A 22,171-nucleotide genomic window follows, 5' to 3' on the forward strand; every position below is an offset into this window, starting at 1 on the left:
AATAATACATTGCTCGTGCACTCACTGTAGTAGTCTCGCCAAGCTGCACTATTTGCATATCTGTTGCTGACCAATATTGGCCACTCATGTGCCTGAGTAGCATCTGCACCATTTGCACAATCGACTGAGTAGTATCTGCAACATTTGACTAGCTTATCGCACTACTAGTCACTTTAAACTGCATACATTTCTTGAAGTATCGCCGCCCTTTGCACAATGGTCATTGCACCGGACTAGTCATTCAAACTGCTCTAATTGTTTGAGGACTCTGCATTATTTTCCACAATTGTCAAAAAATAATAATAATTGTACCGGCATTACCAGATTACTAGCAACATTTTATTGCTCAGTGACTGTTTTTCAATGTCTTTATGTCTCAAAAGTATTCTCTGTCAGTTGACTCTCTCATACTAGAGCGGCTCCAACTACCGGAGACAAATTCCTTGTGTGTTTTTGACATACTTGGCAGATGAAGATGATTCTGATTCTAATCCCAAAAACATGCGTGGTAGGTTGATTGAAGACTCTAAATTGCCCGTAGGTGCGAATGTGAGTGCGAATGGTTGTTTGTTTCTATGTGCCCTGCGATTGGCTGGTGACCAGTTCAAGGTGTACCCCGCCTCCTGCCCGATGATAGCTGGGATAGGCTCCAGCACGCCTGCGAGAAGCGGCTCAGAAAATGGATGGATGGATGGGGCTGGGATTGGCTTCAGCTCCGCTCTCCACGACCCTAATGAGGCCATGCGCTATTATAAAATGGATTTATGAACACTATCAAAACTGACGATTCCCATCTTTGTAAAGGCAGAATTTCTTTTTTACACAGCTTTTGTATTGGATGTCATTCGACTGTTGATGTATGTAACGAAAGGACAATACTGTATTGCATAATATACAGTATACAAATATAGTAGATAGTATTTACATTGTAAATACAATACAGTATATTTCTGTGAGTGAGTGAGTGGGGGTGAATGCAATTGTCTGGTGACCAGTTCGGGGTGTACCCCGCTTCTCGCCCAAAGAAAGCTGGGATGGGCTCTAGCAAGCCTGTGACTCTAGTGGGGATAAGCGGTAGACAATATGGATATGGGTGGAGTAATAATACTTGTTAGAAAGTAACCAACATAAAAACCAGAGAACTGTCTATGGGTGAGAAACATTTGCAGAGAGAAGACAAGCATAAGCCTACAATCATTTTGAATTCCTGAAGAAGAAATAAACCACTGTTTTAATAACAGACGTCTAAGGGCCAAACTTGATTGCGCACAGAGTCAGAGGTGGAAGCTGATCTAGTAACCGGCACAAGTGGATTGTGTCAGCAAAGCACTCTAAATGTCTGGACAGTTCGTTTATCACATTGAGGGAGGAGAATACACAAATAGATTAATTTAGCACATGCAATGTGATTCATCAAACCTGAGATAAATGTTGCTGTCTTATTTTGCATATTTTAATAGTGCATGGCGGAAAAGTGAACAACTGGTTAGCACATCTGCCTCACAGTTCTGTGGACCCGGGTTCAAATCTGGCCTTGCCTGTGTGGAGTTTGCATGCTCTCCAGGTGCCTGCGTGGGTTTTCTCCGGATACTCCGGTTTCCTCCCACATCCCCAAAACATGCATGGTAGGTTAAATGAAGACTCTAAATTGGCCGTAGGTGTTTATATGTGCCCTACGTTTGGCTGGTGACCAGTTTAGGGTGTACCCCGCCTCTTGCCCAAAGATAGCTGGGATAGGCTCCAGCATGCCCGCGACCCTAGTGAGAATAAGCGGTCCGGAAAATGAATGAATGAATGAATAAATAGCGCATCTGCAAGGCAGGTGTAAACCAGCACGCAAAGTAGTGTCAAAATGAGAGTTGGCAGGAATAAGTTTTCCACTCAATGCCAACAAAAATTATGAGTAAAAATTACGAGCTGCCGGGATGTTTCATGTCCAAAGCCATCACCTCAGGGACAACAAGCTAGGTTGTGGTCCTGCTCGTCTACAATTCCCTAATAAAGTGGCTTAACAGATACAAATGGCTCAGCTATCCTTGGAGAACTCACTGCTTGTCTAAAGCACTATATATACCTATACTCACCACAAAAGGAGGAACAAAACAGATTTGAATGATTGTCTCATACCCATTCTTTAGTTTTGCTGCCTGTTGCCAACAGCACTGACATCACAATGCTATAAAGCATAAAAAATATGAATGGAAAAGTATGGTGATACCAGTGTGTCACTTGCATGATGCAGTTAGTACAAACAAAGGGCTTAGTAGATTTGGTATCTTTTTCGTTGAACTGTTTGATCTCTCTCATATTCATCTTTCAGTGTCAAACCCAAACATTTCAGTCTACAGAAAAAATTTATGAATTGGCTTAATTGTTGCAATACTTTTGAACAGGAGTATATTTTCTCTTTTTGTTTTTTGAGTGAAGATGGAAGCCCCAATCCCCAAAATCAAAGAAAGTTAGAATTCTGTCATCCATCAAATCTTATGATTTCTGTTGCTGAGTTATAGGTTGGACTTTGGTAGTGTAGTTGTTTACGTAGTTGACTTCCATGCAGCTGGCTTGGTGTCAATTTGCTCTTGGTGCATGTTTCACAACTGCCCTTTGATTGAGATCATCACGACCTACCATTGGGAAGGTGGCCAGCGTATTCCCAAAAGAACAAATTAAACAGAGTAAGAGTAAATTGGGACATCACAGTCAAGTGTGAAAACTGTGAGAATGAGCAATTTCAGTCACCTGATTCACGTGTGCATGAAAAGAATCCCCCCACACACTTTAATCCCACCTATGTACAGTCTATTATTTATCAAGTCCAATTCCAGATGTAGAAATGCATCCAGCCATCCATTTTCTGAGCCGCTTATCCACACAAAGGTCGCGGGAGTGCTGGAGCCTATCCCAGCTTTTATCGGGCAGGAGGCGGTGTACACCCTGAACTGGTTACCAGCCAATCGCAGCGCACATATAAACGAACAACCATTGGCACTCACATTCACACCTACGGGCAATTTAGAGTCTTCAATAAACCTACCATGCATGTTTTTGGGATGTGGGAGGAAACCGCAGTGCCCGAAGAAAACCCACGCAGGCACCCCCCAGAACATGCAAACTCTACACAGGCAGGGCAGGGGATTGAACCCCGGTCCTCTGAACTGTGAGGGAGACGCTCTAACCAGTCGTCCACCGTGCCGCAGATGTAGAAGTGCAATGATAAAAATGTGAGTTCTGCTGTACAAGTATTATTTCCATTTGTAAATCATGGTCTAACTCATTTCAACTACTAGACACACACAAATGATATACAGCACTGTACGTCTACAATAAATTAACATGATAAATGAGAAAGACTGTGGTTCCACTCATTTTCTTTCTCTTCCTCTGCTCGTTCCTTATCCAGTGTGACAAATGATATAAATACTGTGGTGGTCGGCAGGCGGCGACATTCTTACAAAGCTCAAGGAAGATAAGAAAGAGAGATGCTGTACAGTTTTTTACAAGGAACCACTAATTGTGTTGGATAACATGTTTAGTGCTACGACATTAGTTAAGTGTTTTAGGCTTTTATAGGGTACTCAGGGAAATACATTCAACCTCTGGCAATTCTTTATGAGGCTATTCTTTAATAATAAGACTTTTCTGGCATTTCCTTATGGTACAGACAGTAAGACATTGCAAGAATACAACAAGATACAGTGTATATTTTTTTTTTCATGCAAAATTCATTGAGTCCTGTTGTAATTGAAATATTACAAATATCTTTGAAATATTAGGCCTTATTTTAATATTATGACTTTTTAATTGATTATGACCATTGATTTATGTCTGCATCTTACACAATTAAAGAACTTATAGGTGTCTGCGCAGAGGAAGGGCACCGACGTGCCCCTATGTGCTCTCTTATGCCCCCTACAGCCACACTGAACGAGTGGTAGCAGAATACCGTCTGCTGATCGAAATATTTCGCCTGGAAAAACACTCTATTTGCGGCTTCCGCGGGGTGGCTGCACCAGAAATTGCCAATAATCAAACGATTGTTGAAAATATTCAATAATCATTTCTGTATATGTTATGTAACATTTGAGTCGTGTACCGCAGTGTCATCATTTGAAAATAAAATTTAAGATTATGCATATCTACCAAGTTTCTATGGATCAAAATGACTTGTGTCTAGGGGGTATCTTCCACCAGTGGGGGAGGGGGCAATATTCCATTTAGAAGATTTTACATTTTGTTTTACAATAACAAAGTTATAGTCTAGTCTGATTTCATTGCCCTCTAAATATTTTTTACTGAAGCATACTTCTTGTCTGTACATTATGTTGATATTGAAATTATTTATATTTTTAAAGAAAATCGACATTGTTGTTCTTAAGGGGGCGTCTTACCCAGTTTGTGTCCATCACTCCTGTTGTGTGTCAACTCTTGCGGTTCTCCTCGCGTCTTCTCGTGAGCGCACACCCCTCCCATCCCCTCCTCTCTCGCCCTCTTCACTCCCCGCTCTCTCTCTCTCTCTTGCTCCCACACATTCTGTTCTCTTTCCTCTTCTTTTTGGGAGAGCTGCTATCTCTGGCGGGTTGCCGCATGGTCGCTAAAGACTCAACATCATCTGCTCTCCGGGCTCTTCAACTGCTGCACGGGCACACAAGGATGTAACGGCATTCACTAGACTGCACCGCAACCGGTCACTGGAGATCCAGCCTTCATTCCAACAGAGGGGGATTTCTTACTCAAATGTAACTGAGACCAAGAGGGGCAATAAGTGTGCATCCTCTGCACGCCGAGAAAACCACTTTGGCTGTGTTACGAGTCCAGATTTTAGCAACACGTCCACCCAGGAAATGCAACTCCACTGAGACTCCATTGCTGCGATCTAATGATGGCGATCCAGGAGATGTTGCAGCAGAGTTTGGGACTCTAAAGAACATCCGAACTTTTCTCCAATTCAATTTATAGTCCTATATACAGTTTCCTTGATTTGGTCATCGCACGGGACTTCTATGCTGGTTCCAGAGTGGCACTAGCCCGATTCAACCTCCTCATGGAACGCTCAGCATCTTTGGATATAGAAGCGCTCAAGGTAAGACGCTCAGCCGGGTGCATATGCGCTCGCCCCGGGGACAGAGTTAGGATTCATCGAGCTTGGCTGTTGGGTGAATGGATTTACGGGGGAGCAGTTGTGTGAGATGCTGATATTAGATTCATGTTACACTTCTTGATTTTTTTTAGCGCAATATTAAAAAAACAAAAAAACAACAACAAAAAAAGAAAGGAAAAGAAAAAGTGTGTGCTGGTGTGGTTCTCCAAAACACCGCTCATCGCGCTCTGGTTAGGGCATTCAACGAATTGCAGTCGTGGTACGTCAATTCAGTGCGTGGGGAGAATTTCAATAATGCTTGGCTTGCACAGAGCTGCTGTGTGCGTCGGTGGGATGCCTGAATAAGGGGACGGAATTCTCTGAGGGTATGTGCAAGAATTCTTAAGAGAGAGCGGAGATGGGAAAAATCCATCCCATCGCTGTTTCTTTCTCTTTCCCCACTCTTGCGTTGTGATACCAGCAGTTCGTGATCATTTTCAAGTGTAGTGCACAACACCCACTTGAAAGATATTACTTGCTGGTGGAGTGGGTGTGATGTTGTTGGTACTTCTGACCAGAAATATATACGTTAGCTATATTTATACACTGTATAAACATTATGGTGACCCTACGGAGATATCATTAGGCACACCTGCGCAATCTAATGAGATCAATACAAAAATGTCTGCCTTTACAATAATAATAATCGTCAGTTTATTATTGTAGTTGTTGTGATGTTGAACTGCACTGCATTATTATGAAATCTGTACCCAATATTTTGTTTGAGTCTTTAAGTCAGATTTTAAGTCTGATCCAGTGCAGTTCCACACCACTGGAAACTATGATAATAAATATTTTTGGTAAATTAATCCCTCTCTGGAGTTTGCCTGTTTTCCCTGTGCTTCCATGCATTTTCTCTATGTAGTCCCAAAAGCATGCATAAAAACACATTTAAAGATACCGAATACTTCACAGTGTTGTATTTAAAAACGGACTAAAAGCTGTCAATAAAGTCATATATAATTTGTATTTTTTTTTATCAAACCTTATCCAGGTAAGGTATTTGCAATGCCAACGTGGCTGCAGACAGCAGAGTAAAACAAAGCAAAATAGAAGCAAAAATATATACAAACTGCACAATGTGATATAGTAACAAATTAAATATTACATTACATCATAGCATATTGTGAATAAAAGGTCCCTAAAAGCATATGAGCAGATATTCTCTCAAGCTGGAGAAAAAATTTAATTGTCTGAATGCCGAGACTGTCACGGGGCGTGTGTTCCGGTTGTTGTCTTCCCCCTGTCTCGTACACACCTGCTCCTGAGAGCATCTTCACCACCTGTGCCTCGTTCACCGTAATTACCCCTTGCATTTAACCTCGTGTCTCATTCTTTCTAGTAGCCAGTTCGTTGTACCTTGTCGTCGCGTTGCAGCATTCCTTGTTTCCACGTCAAAGACTCACAGTAAGACTAGACCCTGCTCCGATTATCGACCTCGCCTTTTTGCCTCACGTTTTTGGATATGGTTGCCTTTTTTGGATTGCCTCCCTCTGTACCGACCTCTGCCGGTATATTAAAACTCTCTTTTTGAAACTGTCCATTTGTTTTGGAGTCGTGCATTTTTGGGTCCTATCCTCTGTTCCGTTCATGACAGAATGAGCTGGCCATAACATGGACCCAGCAGACTCGGGCCCGGTGCGCAAAGTCCTTCAAGCGCAGGGTCAACTCCTCTCGAAGCAGGATGAGCAGCTTGCTGCCCTCCACCTTCATCTAGAGGGACTGTCAGAGCATCAGGACAATATGATGAGACAGGTGGCCTCACAGTTTGAAGTTCTTCTTAAAAATGATTCAGAAGGAACCAGTTGGCACAAAACCGGTACCGCCATGGTACCAACGTTTCCATGTGAAGCAGTTACCATGCTACCACCTGCCACCTCCGCTGCTGTCTGCCCACAGCTCTCTCGACCGGAGAGGTTCTCTTGAGATTCTGGGAATATTAAGCCATTCATCACTCAGTGCGAACTCCACTTTGAGCTGCAGACAGCTGCCTTCCCCACCGAGCGAGCAAAAATCGCTTTCGTCATTTCCCACCAGACTGGTCGTGCGGAGGCGTGGGCTACTGCTGAATGAAGCCGCAATTCAGCCGCGTGTCATTTGTGGGCTTTTTTCGTAAAGACTATGGAGCAAATATTTCAGTTTTCCACACCAGATCATGAAGCAGCTCGCTCCCTTGTCACCTTACACCAAGGCAAGCGCAGGGTTTCAGATTACGCGATTGAGTTTCGCATTCTAGCAGCTGAGAGTCAGTGGAATAATAGGGCACTGCTCGATGCATTTTTTTCAAGGACTATCCCCCGCCGTCAAGGATCATTTGGTCCCGCTAGACCTGCCGACCGACTTGGACACTCTCATCGCTCTCGCCGTAAATATCGACAAAAGGCTTTTGGATCACGAGCTGGATGGAGATCGGCGGAGGGCTGCATCACCGCGCACTTGGAGGACGAGCCTCGGTGACCAACCAAACCAAGGCAGATCCCCTGTCTCAATCCACTGGCTAGCGTCACCACGGATGAACCCATGCAACTGGGCAGGTTCCATCTCTTCCCTGAGGAACGTCAATGCCGAGAAGGGCGGTGCTTCTACTGCGGGCAGTTGAGTCATTCCCTGAGCAACTGTCACGTCAAAGTTGCCGGTGCCGGTAACAAGGGCACGGGAGCGGTGAGTCTAAATTTCATGAAAGGAAGACCCTACTCAGGTTCTTCCTAAAGTGACACTATGCTCTCCTGATCAAGAAATTCATACACCTGTATTAAGTGACTCTGGTTCTGACGCAAACTTACTCAGCTCCCTCCTCGTTAGACGGATGCACCTTAGAACCTTTCAAATAAAATGCCACCGCAACACCTATGCTGCAGACGGCAGTTTTATGGGCAAGATCACTCACCGCACCCAAACACTCACATTGAAATTTTCTGATTCTCACTCGGAACCCATTAGTTTTCATGTTTTTGACGCCATCAATCATGACCTTATTTTAGGGAACCCATGGTTGAAATTACATAACCCCCACATTGACTGACCCTCTGGGCATGTTATGTCATGGGGCAGCAATTGTGCCCAGAACTGTATCAAGCCTCCATGTGATGTTCAGAGCTGTTTCAAATGACAATCCACAAATCCCATCTGGGGATCCTGATTTATCTCAAGTGCCCACCTGTTACCAGGACATTAAAGACGTTTTTTCCAAGTCCAAGGTCAAATCCCTTCCACCCCACAGACCTTATGATGGTGCCATTGACTTGCTGCCTGGAACCACACCTCCACAGGGGAGGTTGTTCTCTCTTTCAGTGCCGGAACACAAGGCTATGAAGGAGTATGTGGATGAATCATTGGCAGCCGGGATTATTCGCCCATCTTCATCCCCTGCGGGAGCAGGATTTTTCTTTGTGGACAAGAAGGACAATACTCTGCGACCCTGTATTGCTTACCGGGGTCTCAACGACATAACTGTGAAAAACAGGTACCCTCTTCCTCTCATCTCCACCACCTTTGAGTTCCTGGAGGGAGCTAATGTTTTCACCAAACTAGACTTAAGAAATGCATATCATCTAATCAGGATAAGTGAGAATGAATGGAAAACAGCATTCTATCCTATCCTCTGTTCCGTTCATGACAAGAAAAACTTGTCTTTTAGAATCCATCCATTTTCAACACCGCTTATCCTGGTTAGGGTCACGGGAGCCTATCCCAGCTGACAGCGAAAGGCGGACTACACCCTGAACTGGTCGCCAGTCAGTCGCAGGGCACATATAGACACGGACAACCATTCGCACTCACATTCACACCGTCACTGAGTGGGAACTGAACCCACGCTGCCTGTACCAAAGTCAGGCGAGTGTACCACTACACCATCAGTGACTTCTTTTAGAATAAATAAATATATAAATAAATGTAGAAGCCGGCAGATGACTATAGATGTGATTTATTGTTCTCAAATTTGTAGTGGAACTGTGTAAAAATTCAGGTTCATGTCACATTTTCCAGCTGATAAATCACATCTATAGTCATCTGCAAGCTTCTGTTGTGCAATCTATTTAGGTATGTCATTTCAATAAAATAAAATAAATATATTTGAAATTATTGAAATTTACTTTTATATAATAAAACTCCTTAACTCAAAGATTGTATGCAGCTAGGTTGGCATTACAAATGCAAATGCAAATCAGTTCTCAATAGCCTCACCAGGATAAAGGGTTAGGTTTTAAAGGTATTAAAAATATTTCAAATTTAGATTATGACATAAAATAAGACATTGAAAGCTTGAAATACCAAATTTTGTTAGATCCAATAAGTGTCAGTAATGAGCAACATTTGCTTAAACTACTCTCCTGAACTAATTAGTGCGATGGAAACATAAACCACATGAGCCACATGAACCTTTTGCTACCAGGAACTGATTGGTGGAAAAGCCTCTTATGGGGCTGGGATTGGCGGCACGGTGGGCGACTGGTTAGACTGCCTCACAGTTCTGAGGAGCAATGCCCGGCCCCGCCTGTGTGGAGTTTGCATGTTCTGCCCGTGCCTGCGTGGGTTTTCTCCGGGCACTCCGGTTTCCTCCCACATCCCAAAAACATGCATGGTAGGTTGACTGAAGATTCAAAATTTCCCATTGGTGTGACTGTGAGTGCGAATGGTTGTTTGTTTGTATGTGCCCTGCGATTGGCTGGCAACCAGTTCAGGGTGTACCCCGCCTCCTGCCCGACGATAGCTGGGATAGGCTCCAGCACACCCGCGACCCTAGTGAGGAGAAGCGGCTCAGAAAATGGATGGATGGATGGGGCTGGGATTGGCTTCAGCTCCGCTCTCCCACGACCCTAATGAGGCCATGCGCTATTAAAAAATGGATGTATGAACACTATCAAAATTGACTATTCCCATCTTTGTAAAGGCAGAATTTCTTTTTTACACAGCTTTTGTATTGGATGTCATTCGACTGTTGATGTATGTAACGAAAGGACAATACTGTATTGTATAATATACAGTATACAAATATAGTAGATAGCATTTACAGTGTAAATACTATACAGTATATTTCTGTGAGTGAGTGAGCGGGGGTGAATAATATATTTCACTAATGTCAATGAAATGAATGTTGAGTAAAAATAAAACTATAGCAAAATGTTTTTTCCAATACTGTTCATCATGCATCCATGTATTCAAAGGAGCTTTGAAATTTGAGCAACATAATAAAATCATTTTCCAGCAATAACAAGTCAACATCTTCCAGCTTCAACAAATAATGTACAGCATACAAACACATGGGATTGTGACTTTGGTCTAATGTTACAGTGACACATTTCATATGGGACTGTAACATAGTCAATAATTGTGGGGGGAAATGTTCATTTTATTTTTACTGCTTGCTGTTGCTGGTACCCAACAAATAATACAATCAGCAAATTGATGCCATTCCCTGGGGTTTGACATTTCAGGCAGCTTTTTATGTGATCACGTTTTTGAGAAGATATTGACTTTGATCCGGTACACTGGTTGCACAGTCCAAAGATGAAAATTGACATTCTGATAAAAAAAAAACTTAAATGTTAGTCCATCAACTTGACCTGAGGAATTGTTGGGTGTATTGTATTTCATATCGTATATTGATTGTCTTTGTTTCTCCTGATGCTGTAACTTGCACTTGATGATTTTAAGTGGACATGGTAACATACTGTATCTGAAAATGACAAGCATCGTACATTCTTTTTTATCAAAATAATTGTTTTCTTGTATTTATTGCAACACAGGCTGTTGTTGCTTTTTGATTGCAGAATAAGAGCTATTGTTTGTTTTAAGTGTCAATCTTGAGTCTATAGCTGTATCAAGATGATGAGATACCATGCAGTGGAAAATAGATATATCTGACCAGCTATGAATTGCATTTAAAGGTTTATCAGATTGTTTTTACTTGTAAGCTATTGTACCTTAAGGTCTTTTTAAAGGCTATTTCTAGATGTGGTGGTGCTGAAGTTTATTGCAAGCTAGGTTTAGTGTAGTATTATACAAATAGGCACCCATTCAAAAATTCTGTTTAAGAGACCATGTTAGACAGGCCATGTTAACTCCCTCAACCAAAATCAGTTAGGATGCCCTGAGTAACAAAAACAAATTTACACAAGTGAAATTCCCACCCTCTTGTCAGAGGTCATAACTAAGTTGTTCTTATGGTAATGGCACACCTCCCTTGGCCGAATGAAAGATTTCGTATTCACAAGGAACATTTCTGGGTGTCCACCAATCAAATTTCAACCAACACCAGTATGAGTGCATCACCCTGCCTGCTGAATAAACATATTTGTTTTGTCCACTTCCACCTGTCCATCCATCTGTCCTTCTGCAAGGTGTTTTCGAGAGCTAGTATATCAGATCCTTGGCACCATTGAATGCATCTGCTGTCTTCTCCACTGAGCTATTTTTAGAGGGAAGAGCATGTGTATCATTACACTACTGAAAAGACCTTTATTTCCATCCATCCATTTTCCGTACCGCTTATCCTCACTAGGGTCGCGTGCTGGAGCTTATCCCAGCCGACTCTAAGCGAGAGGCGGGGTACACCCTGAACTGGTTGCCAGCCAATCGCAGGGCACATCGAAACAAAAAAACATCCAAACTCACATTCACACCTACGGGCAATTTAGAGTCTTCAATTAACCTACCATGCATGTTTTCGGGATGTGGGAGGAAACCGGAGTACCCGGAGAAAACCGACTCCGGCACGGGGAGAACATACAAACTCCACACAGGCGAGGCCGGATTTGAACCCCGGTCCTCAGAACTGTGTGGCAGATGTGCTAACCGGTCGTTCACCGTCTCGCTACCTTTATTTCCCCGCAAAATAAATAATTTTCAGGTTCTGTGTGTGAGTGTGTGTGTGCGTGTGTGTGTGTGTGTGTGCGCGCCCGCAATCACAGGATATGAACAAGGACAATTTTGGGGACATTGGGATTATACCACTTTAGATGCAATATATAATATTAAGGATTTCTTTTGTGTGTGTGTGTCTGTGATTGTGATTAAAGTGTCTCTGATTGTAAATCAGTTCAGGTTTCATTATCAATTTGGGAGGTTTAAGTGCTATTGATTGTTAGAAATAGCTGGGCAATGAAGTAGATGCATTAGAATAAAGGCGGAATGAATTTCGAACATTGCGATCAAGTTGTATCTGAAAAAACAAATAGTTTAATTTTGCGCTTACAAGTTCAGGTTTAGTCTTTAAACAGCTCTTAAATAGCTGTATTGATACATACCATTCTTTCATTTCGTCGTAGCAGGAAACTAAAGGCCGAATTTACTGAAGGTTTGTGCATGCAAACTTGATGGGGAAGCTGATCTACTGACTGACCACATTAAATCTGCCAAATGCGAAAAATTGCAGCACAGTTCATTTCGCACATTGTGGGAGGAGTATAGGCAAACAGTTGAATTTATGAGTCAATTCAGTGCACTGTGACTATTGGTGCTGTCATGTTGGCCTCTCCCAGAGCGGTTTTCCAGGTATTGCATAATACTAATACGGGTTAGAGACAGTGGCGAGGCCAGCCCTATTTTGGGTGGGCTCAACTTGCCGTACACCACCCTATGAATTTGTCCTCAAAATGTATTACATATCTACGTATCTGTGGTCAAAACCGCGACGCACATTTCCAGCTGTGTTAATGCTAATGCCCAGGTAATGCTTGATTTACAACCCTGACACAATCTATGAAATGACAGTTGCCCACACAGCGATGCTTCAATGCCTCCTCCTGAATTTCTCTGTGTTATGTGTCGACACTGACTGGGCAGGTGCTTATAATGGTGCATACTGCGTAGCTATTAGCTAATATGCTAATTAGGCACTTGGAGCGATCGCTAGCTAATTGAATAGTGTATATGATACGATATGAAACGTCTCTGTGAAGTATCTTATGCCACGATAGGACATGTTCATATGCATTTTTTTGATGGGGCATTTGCATCTGATTTATATTATTATTATATTTAGTGGTGAGGCTAGCCCTTTTTTGGGTCCTCCACCAAATGGTCTCGTAGGTACTCTACCTCGACTTGCCCCTGGTTAGAGACATAGGGTGGTAAACATCAACAACAAACAAGTAAAGGCGTGATGGACAACCAACTGCTCGCTGTGCCTGGAGTGCCAGAAGGAAAAGATCAGCAGCGACAGTAACAAAATAAATCACACACACACAGTCCACACGAAAGCAAGGTACACAAAAAAACGCTAAATGGGGTGAATTTAAGTAGTATGTTTGTTAGCCTCTTCCACTAACACTTATTATATTTAATACATTGGTCTCCAACACTTTTACACCTGTTGAAATTAGCGTGTGCGATCTGTTAGAGTGAGTCAACATGCAAATTAGGACCTATTACAGAATTTGGGGTCCTTTTAAAAGGCTAATCTCAATAAATCAGATCCCAATGCCCATCAACAGCATGCGCAATTTACCACTCGCTATTAGGCCCTAAATGTTCTTGCTTGGTTGATTCACACTTTAAAAACTAATGTATAAACATCTAAAACTAGATGTTTACATGTGAGTTTCTGAAAAATGCGACATACATACAATAGCATTGTTTAAAAAAAAAGTAGTTGCAACTCCACTGGACACATGACTGCAATAAAATGTAGACTTTGTTTAGGAAGCATAAAAACACAAGTGCAAAAACAGTTGTGGTTCTCCATTGTTGTTTTTTAGTGGTGATTTATCTTCAAATGCCAAGCCTAAACACATTGTCTAAAAAGATGTTCACTTTGATGCCTATTTCCAAATATTTTCATTTTTAGGATTTAAACAAAAGTCAAACTTAATAAACAAACAGACACAATTTCTTTTAAAATTCATTTTCGGTTTGAAACTGTGCCCATTAATCCCCCAGACCTTCCAGAGGGTTTTGTTTATAGCTGTTAGTTAAAATATTTCCAACTTGCCAAGTAAAGTTTCAGAAAATCCAAATGATGGTCAGTTACCCATTAAATTGGCTATGAAAAGATATCATCTTTTAAACCACAGCCAGAGAGAATCAACATTCGCATGGTGGCTGTTTACCCGTTGAGGTTTCTCTCCCGCATTCAGTAGCCACCCGAGGCTCGTTCAGTCATGCGTTTCTGGGCACTGAGCGTCTAAAACGGAGCAATTAGAGGTTCAGTGATTTTTCCAAGGGCACTTCTGTAGGAGTTGCAGAACAATGAGGGGGAATCAAACTCTTTGTTAAAACAAAATAACAAAAACTGGTGTAACCTCAAGTGGAACTTTGTTGCACAACTTCCTGCAGTGTAAAAGTTTTTTTTTTTTTCATTTTTGGGTGAAGAGGCTGCATGCTACTGAAATACTGAGATTAACATAAAATTCATAATAAAGCTAACGTCTGCTAAATATGCACTATATACTATATATGCTTCTGTATTGATGAGACTCAAGCACAACTATCTTTCTTTATTTCATTGTGGCTATTTAAAGGTCTTTAAATTTCCACATAAATAATTTAAATGACTGGCATATAAACATAATTTCAACCAAGTATGCATGCGTTATTGTTTGCGGGTATGTTGTGTCCTATAAAAGGATTAACACAACTAGCCATTAGTTTCTTTCTTCAAACTGAAATTTTCATTGGGATATGAAATGTACAGAAGAGAAGAGATTTATCATTGTAGTGCTTTTCCAAGTGAAGGACTCCTGTGGAAGTGACACTGAATTGGCTGGAGAACGACTGCGCTTTCCAACCTGAGAGCAAATATGATGGCGTTGAACTTGGTCCAAGGGCGGGCTACAGGGTCCACCTCTCTCCACAGCTATAATAGTTACACACTGCAACTCCACCAACACACACCAATTCCTGCAGGAGAACACTTCCATCTAAAAATACCTTGTGGAGGAATACTATCCTCACACATTTCTAAGCAGTGCTTACTCCTCTATTTACTGAACATAATGTACTTTTATCTTAGTATATTAAATGTATGTGCTGGCGAAGTGTTAACAGTCTTATAGTCAGTGAACTGGGTTGGCTTACACTGGTTACCTTGAGAATGCGAGAGAGGACCTGGCTCACTATTTCTGTTCTAGTTCATCCCAAATGTGTTTGATGATTGAGCTTGCTTGTTTTGTGCCCTGGGAGCAGAAAAACTGTTCCCACAAAGTCAGACACAAATTAAAGGGAGAATAAGGGATCCACATCCAAACCCTGACTAATAAATGCAATTATAAGACGTTCATATAGTGCGTTAATACATCCAGATGTTATTTTATTGTTAATAGTGGATTGATGGATAATCTGACATCAGATAGTTCAGACTGTTCAGACTGTTACAATAGTTTGTTTGCACCAAAGCATTCTGATTCCTTTAAAAACAAAACAACTATATTCAAGTTCGTTTTTGATAATTAACCAGGAAAAGACATGGAAACATGAATATTGGAACCAGACGTGTGCAGTAAGTCTACTTTGGGCAACAGGTGCAGATTTGTACTTAAAGAAAAGCTTGTAGAGGCCACGAACCTACATGCCATCTATTACCATTATTAATATCACATCCAATACACAGTCAAAGCAAAGGGTAATGAGCTATGGGCTGATAAGGGCAAATCGAATTACCTTTTTAAAAAAGTACCCCAAGTACGGATCCAAAGTTTTACAGCAAATAGTATTATGCTAAATTTATGTGATAGCATTGTCCGCTGTGCCAGTAATACTACTACTACGTGACAATCTTTATTTTTTATTTTGATTTTATCAAGTTGATTGTTGAAAATGTGTCCAGTTTGAACAAAACACTGCTTTAGGTATGCTATTTTACTAACCTAACACAAGACCACTGAGTGGGTTAAAAAGAAAACGTTCTCTGAGATGTTTGACCAAGACAAGCAATATCCTTACAGTACATCCTTCCATCCATTTTCTAGACTGCTTATCCTCACTAGGCTCGTGGGTATGCTGGAGCCTATCCCAGCTAACTGTTTGTGAGAACTAGTTGCCAGCCAATAGCAGGACACATATATACAAGCAACCATTCACACTCACATTCACACCTACGACCAATTTGGAGTCTTCAATTAACCTACCATGCATGTTTTGTGTCTGGAAAAATCCCACGCAGGCACGGGGAGAACATGCAAACTCCACACAGGCGTGGCCGGATTTGAACCCGGGCCCTCAGAACTGTGAAGCAGATGTGCTAACCAGTCGTCCACTGTGCCACCCATATTGTACAATTGATTATATTATCAGTGAGCTGGGGATGTGAAGGAGAACAGGCTGTAAAAAGCAAACATGATGGCGGAAACAATGGGCTAAGAGGGAACTCCACAGTCCACATCATGCTTCAGCTATAATAATTACACGTAAAACACACATTTACACATCTAGTCCTCTAGGATATCACCTATGCTAAAATGATCTAGTGGGGGGAAACAAATAAACCTTGACACATAGTTTTATAAGGTAGAAAAACACGTTGGTGCCACATGTATCATTGTTGTAGTCCTAATTCAAGCAAGTGACTTCTAATGATCCAGTCCACACACTGAGATGACCCAAAAAAAGAAAAGAAAAAGAGAAAAAAATGCAATTTTTAGACTCCCTTGCTGCATTGCTGCTGTTCGGCTGCTTGGTCATGCAGAATGGTAGATCTGTGTGCCTTTTTATGCCAGAACAGTATTGCTGTGCAAGGGGGGGGAGTTTGATATACTTCCTGTTGTTATTATTATTATGATACATTTTAATTTATTGGATATCCAATCAGGGCAGGGTATGGTACACGATTGGTTAGCACATCCGCCTCACCGTGGGTTCAAATCTGGGCTCCAACATTCCTGTGTGGAATTCGCATGTTCTCCCCGTGTATGCGTGCCCCCCCCCCCCCTCCCCCAACCACCCAGGTACTCTGGTTTCCTCCTACTTTTCAGAAACAAGCATTGGAGGTTTACACTCTAAATTGTGTAAATTGTGAAAATAAATGTGACCGTGAATGGTAGTTTGCCTACATAATATTATATGTTACTTTACTTTTTATTTTGGACAAAAATGAGATGCCTGCTTTTCCAAAAATGTATGACGTTCTTAAGACTGTCCCACGACTACACAACCAGTGACTGAAAAGCCAATGAGCGTGCAGTCAGATTGCACAAGAAAGTGTAATCACAGAACAGTGATGGAGCACATGCCATTTGAAGTAACAAAATCTCAGTTACATTTAAAATGTGAGTTTGATTCTTTTTTAAGTCAGTAAAATCCTGGAATATGTTTACAATATAAAATTGTTTTGGGTCATAAAAAGTAGATAGGTTGTGTGTCCGGTGAATGACATTATTCAGATCCAAATATTTGTAGCTGTTGAGAAAACACACCATGTTTAAAAACTCAACAACTCCACCTGGCCCTGATGTAAAGCCGCGGTTGATCACGTTGACATTGTGTGCAATTGCCATCATTTCCCAAACCCGTTGAGTTGGATTTTGGACATGCTCCAGGTGATTTCATTGATGCATGTGGCAAATTAGCTCTCCCTCATATCACAGTGTTTAAGCCTTGATGCTACAGTATGTGTATCACTGGCAGCGCTATCCAACATTCACACTGCATAAATCACCTCTACTTCAATCATTAACACTTCAACACTCCGTGAGTAGCTTATACATAAAGCCTGGCTGCAGACTGTTTATTTGATCTTTAAGCCATAACAGCTATAGTGTAATTCAGTTTTTTTTTTTTTTTTTTTTTTTCTGTGACACGGCTTGAATTACGCTAATAAGATTGATCTCATCTCATTTATCCCGTATGGAGGATTAGACAATCCCTGTAAAAAATGTGTATACACTATCATAACAAGCAGTGGGTGTCCCAGTATCTTTATCTATGGTGTATGTTGAAATTAAGCGCAATTAAAGTGCTTATCGTACCATTTTCTCTACCTTCCTTCTCAATCGTCAGATCAAGCAGGTGGCGGACTTTATTACCTGAAGACAATTTCTCTCTTGATACTGTTTAATTTGTCATCTCGATGCAGCAAGGTAGCTATCATACTGACGGATTGTTGAAATGACATTGAAACAGTAAATATTGTTCCTCAAAGACTGTCATTCCGTCCTCTACCAAAATTCCCACTCTGCTCTTACCATAGCTAGGTCGATAATTTATAATATTTGACTGAGTAATTGTAGCTAGTTTCACACTGCCTATCCCGTAAAGTGGCACATCAGAGGCGAAACAGTAGAGCAGTTCTTCCCTTTCAGGAACAACTCGCCAAAGCGAGACATCTCTTGTCTGAAGGGCACATTCACACAGCCAATGCCTTGTACACCACTAACATAATTGGATCCATGGCAACGTCAGAGTGACATCACCAATTGCTTTCAACACAAAGGGGCGTGAACAGTGAGGCTGGGATGTTCTCACACTCAGTTATCCTGTATTATATTGGCTTGTAGATGTATTTTACTGCTTTTTTACATCATGGCCAGGGGACTACAGATGAAAAATAGCCTTCTGGCTAATTCTGGCTTTTTTAACCATGTGTACTTCATGTGTTTTATGAAATTGCATTGTCCCCTTTCAAAAATAAACTGATAAACTGATAAACTAACGTTAACCCCCACATCCCATATCAGTACCTTACACAGATGACACGGCCAGGGGAAAGGTCAGGAAAATGCCAGCTAAGATGGCCAGTGTGAAAGATGCAAAGAAAGCTAAGTAACTGTGGGGAAAAAAAGTATTCTGTTCATTTCATTATTCAGTGTTCTCCTATATACTTTGGCTGTTTCATTACAAGGTTTAATTTTTTTTTGTGTTAATTACATTGACTTTACTATATGCAATTTAGCCCTGTTGATTACACTGGGCCGGCACGGTGAGCGACTGGTTAGCACAGTTCTGTGGACTGGGGTTCAAATCCCGGCCCCGCCTGTGGAGTTTGGACGTTCTCCCTGTGGCAGCGTGGGTTTTCTCCGGGCACTCCGGTTTCCTCCCACATCCCAAAAACATGTGTGGTAGGTTGATTGAGGACTCTAAGTTGCCCGTATGTGTGAATGTGAGTACGAATGGTTGTTTTTTTTATATGTACCCTTACTACAGCTAATCAGTGGAATTTTGCTTATCTGGAGGGTATCTGGACGGTAAATTTGATGTGCTAGAAAAAAGGTGACTGCAATTTTGGAATCAGCATGCCACTTTTAGTTTTAATCAGCATAAAAATCTAACTCAACAGAATTATTTTTTCAAATTGTTCCCCAGTGTTAGAAATGTGGCCAGGCTACTCTAACAATTATTATGTGACTGCAGTTTTTGTTTAATTAGCATTATTTAATGCGCTCCTGGCGGCACGTTCGTCAACTGGTTAGAACGTCTGCCTTACAGTTCTGATGACCGGGGTTCAATCCCCAGCCCCGCCTGTGTGGAGTTTGCATGTTCTCCCCGTGCCTGCGTGGGTTTTCTCCGGGCACTCAGGTTTCCTCCCACATCCCCCACAAAAAACATGCATTGTAGGTTAATTGAAGACTCTAAATTGCCTGTAGGTGTGAATGTGAGTGTGAATGGTTTTTTGTTTATGTGTGCCCTGCAATTGGCTGGCAACCAGTTCAGGGTGTACCCCGCCTCCTGCCCGATGATAGCTGGGATAGGCTCCAGCACTCCCGCGACCCTTGTGAGGCTAAGCGGCTCAGAAAATCAATGAATGGATAATGGGCTCCTTAAGTTGAACATCAAAATACTAAATGTAGTCAGCATGGACTCACTGGAACACTTGGATGTCCTTATATATATATTAAAAAAACTATCACGAATCAATATTTAGAAGTACTACAACAATGAAAACTATTCAGTTGTACTAGCCAAAGACCCAATATGTGTTTCGAATAAATAAAACGTGTACTCTAACTGTATCCCCAAAAGTTTTATTTTGGGAAACCTTTTTGTCAGTATGAACTTGTATGTCAGTGCTTAGGTTCTTGGGGAGTGTGGCATTTAACTGTAATGATTTAAATGTATTGACGATCACAATGATGTAACTGCAAACTGAAAATGCCTTAATAGGCCTATTTTCCATTGAACCTTTGTACTTTGTTTTCACGAAATAAATCAAATATTTCTGAGTTAGTTCCACTAGCAATTGCCTCGTCTTAATCCTTTCTATTTAGTGTGTGTCCACAAAACAAAAATACAAAAAAAGTGGTAATGCCATCTTTATCGACATTGGAGACCATCCAATGACTGCATTAAGAGTAACTCAAAAGCATTGCAGCAAGAATGCCTACTAGCTGAGATATCCCCTAAGTTACATTAGTTTGTCATTCCATATGGCCATTTGTTTTTCAATAAAGAACAATTAATTTAAAAACAGTAAATCCATACTTTTTATAAGTCTCAGAAAAGGGATTTGCCTGAAAATTGGACACTGGTCCTCCTAGAAAAGCAAGAATTACGATGGAAAAATAAAGGTATGATATATTTCTTAGTTTTTCTGTATGCAAGTCAGTTTACATTTATCCTTATCCTGACGACTATTGAAATCAAATATCAATGTTAACATGGAGGACTGGCAGTGAATGAGTTAAGTATAATTCTATTATTAAACATTGTTTAATTTGTGTAAAAAGTAAACGATATGCACATTTATATTTGAAACTGACATTACAGAAATTTTTTTGTAGCAGTATTTGCTCTTTATCTAACTGTACATGAGCGCTTCCCCCAAAGGTGCACCATACGTGTGACCAGAATGGTCCAGCATGTTTACATGAAGTCACCAGCAGCATATTGCATCGACATGTATCTATCGTCCCGCCCTTCACTCTACTGACAAGTCAGTTATCTCTTCTCCGGCTGTGACAGCACAATCCTCGTGCCTGTCACTTTTACAGGCCAGGGTGGGCCACGTGTATTAAAGGCATATGCCACACAAGCACGCACGCACCCACACACTTGCAGGCATATACAGTAAATATGCGCAGAAACACTTTTTGTCTTGGATTTTCGCTCACTCAAGGACAAAACAGAGAGCTCATCATCAGCCAAATGAGTCACTGAATGTCAAGGAGAGAAGGAAATAGCAATCAAAGCCTGTCAAGCTGGGTGCCATGGATTGGTTTTCAGGGTCATGAAATAGAAAGATAGTACTGCATCTTCATACATTCCAAGTAAGCGAGTAAAAGCAGTCTAATTTTGCAAGACAAAAAGCATAATCTATGACTCAGTAACACTACAGGATTCTCTAAATTTGTGTTTGACAATATAACACTAGCCCCAGTTTGGAGACAAATCAGTGCTCTCAATTTGGTGCTATTTTTTCATTTTTTGAAAGAACTGCTCAAAGCTTTGTCTCCTCGTCCCAGATATCTAGCAGGCAAGGGGGGATAGCAGGCAAGTAATCAGCCAACACATTATTAACCTCCCAATCTCTTTGCAAAACCCTAAATCTCTGTTTCCTAATCCATTTTGCACCTTAACTGTTTTATCTTTCTTTAGTGCAAATCAGGACAAGAATAAATTGGATAATTTCTTATCGGGCATTTGGATGCACAGTATATGGGATATGATCTGAAATTGTATGTTTTTTTCCACCCATTACCAGGGGCGGACTGGGGGGAAAGTGACCCGGGAGTCGTTGGCAGAGCGGCTCACTTCATGCGCACTGTGGGGAGCCAGCTAGTCGGCAGTTTCATTTAACCTGATGAAAACAAAATTGCATTTGATGTTGTTTTGCACCATAATTCATCAGTTCATTCTGTTATCAATTACCTGTAAAAAAAAATCTAAAATAAAAATATAAACAAGGAAAAAGGGTCATAGCAATTACCACCATCTACACATCCAGGAGAATCAAGTCAGAAGTTATAAGGTAAGAGTACACATCGAAAGACAAGGTACTGTACATGTAAACAGGGCAGGTTCTAGGCATGCTTAGTTGAGTGGGCAGGCAGAAATGTTAAGGGGGCATCACGTGACAGCATATTTGTATTTTATTTATTATAATTATTTATTATGAGTCTAACTTAACGATTGCTGCACGACATCATCATCAATCATTGCTAATTG

The 22,171-nt window shown here is 41.3% G+C and overlaps 1 protein-coding gene across 1 annotated transcript in view; it reads left to right on the forward strand.

Moving 5' to 3' along the window:
* Positions 1–4,479: 4,479 nt before the first annotated feature.
* LOC133476232 (zeta-sarcoglycan) overlaps positions 4,480–22,171 on the forward strand; it is a 305,172-nt gene continuing 287,480 nt past the window's right edge. Inside the window, exon 1 of the mRNA XM_061769346.1 lies at positions 4,480–5,080. Within this exon, the coding sequence (XP_061625330.1) occupies positions 5,042–5,080 (39 nt within the window). The 5' untranslated portion in view covers positions 4,480–5,041. The remainder of the gene's footprint in view (positions 5,081–22,171) is intronic.

Source organism: Phyllopteryx taeniolatus, chromosome 4 (assembly GCF_024500385.1).
Source record: "Phyllopteryx taeniolatus isolate TA_2022b chromosome 4, UOR_Ptae_1.2, whole genome shotgun sequence".
Lineage (NCBI taxonomy): Eukaryota > Metazoa > Chordata > Actinopteri > Syngnathiformes > Syngnathidae > Phyllopteryx > Phyllopteryx taeniolatus.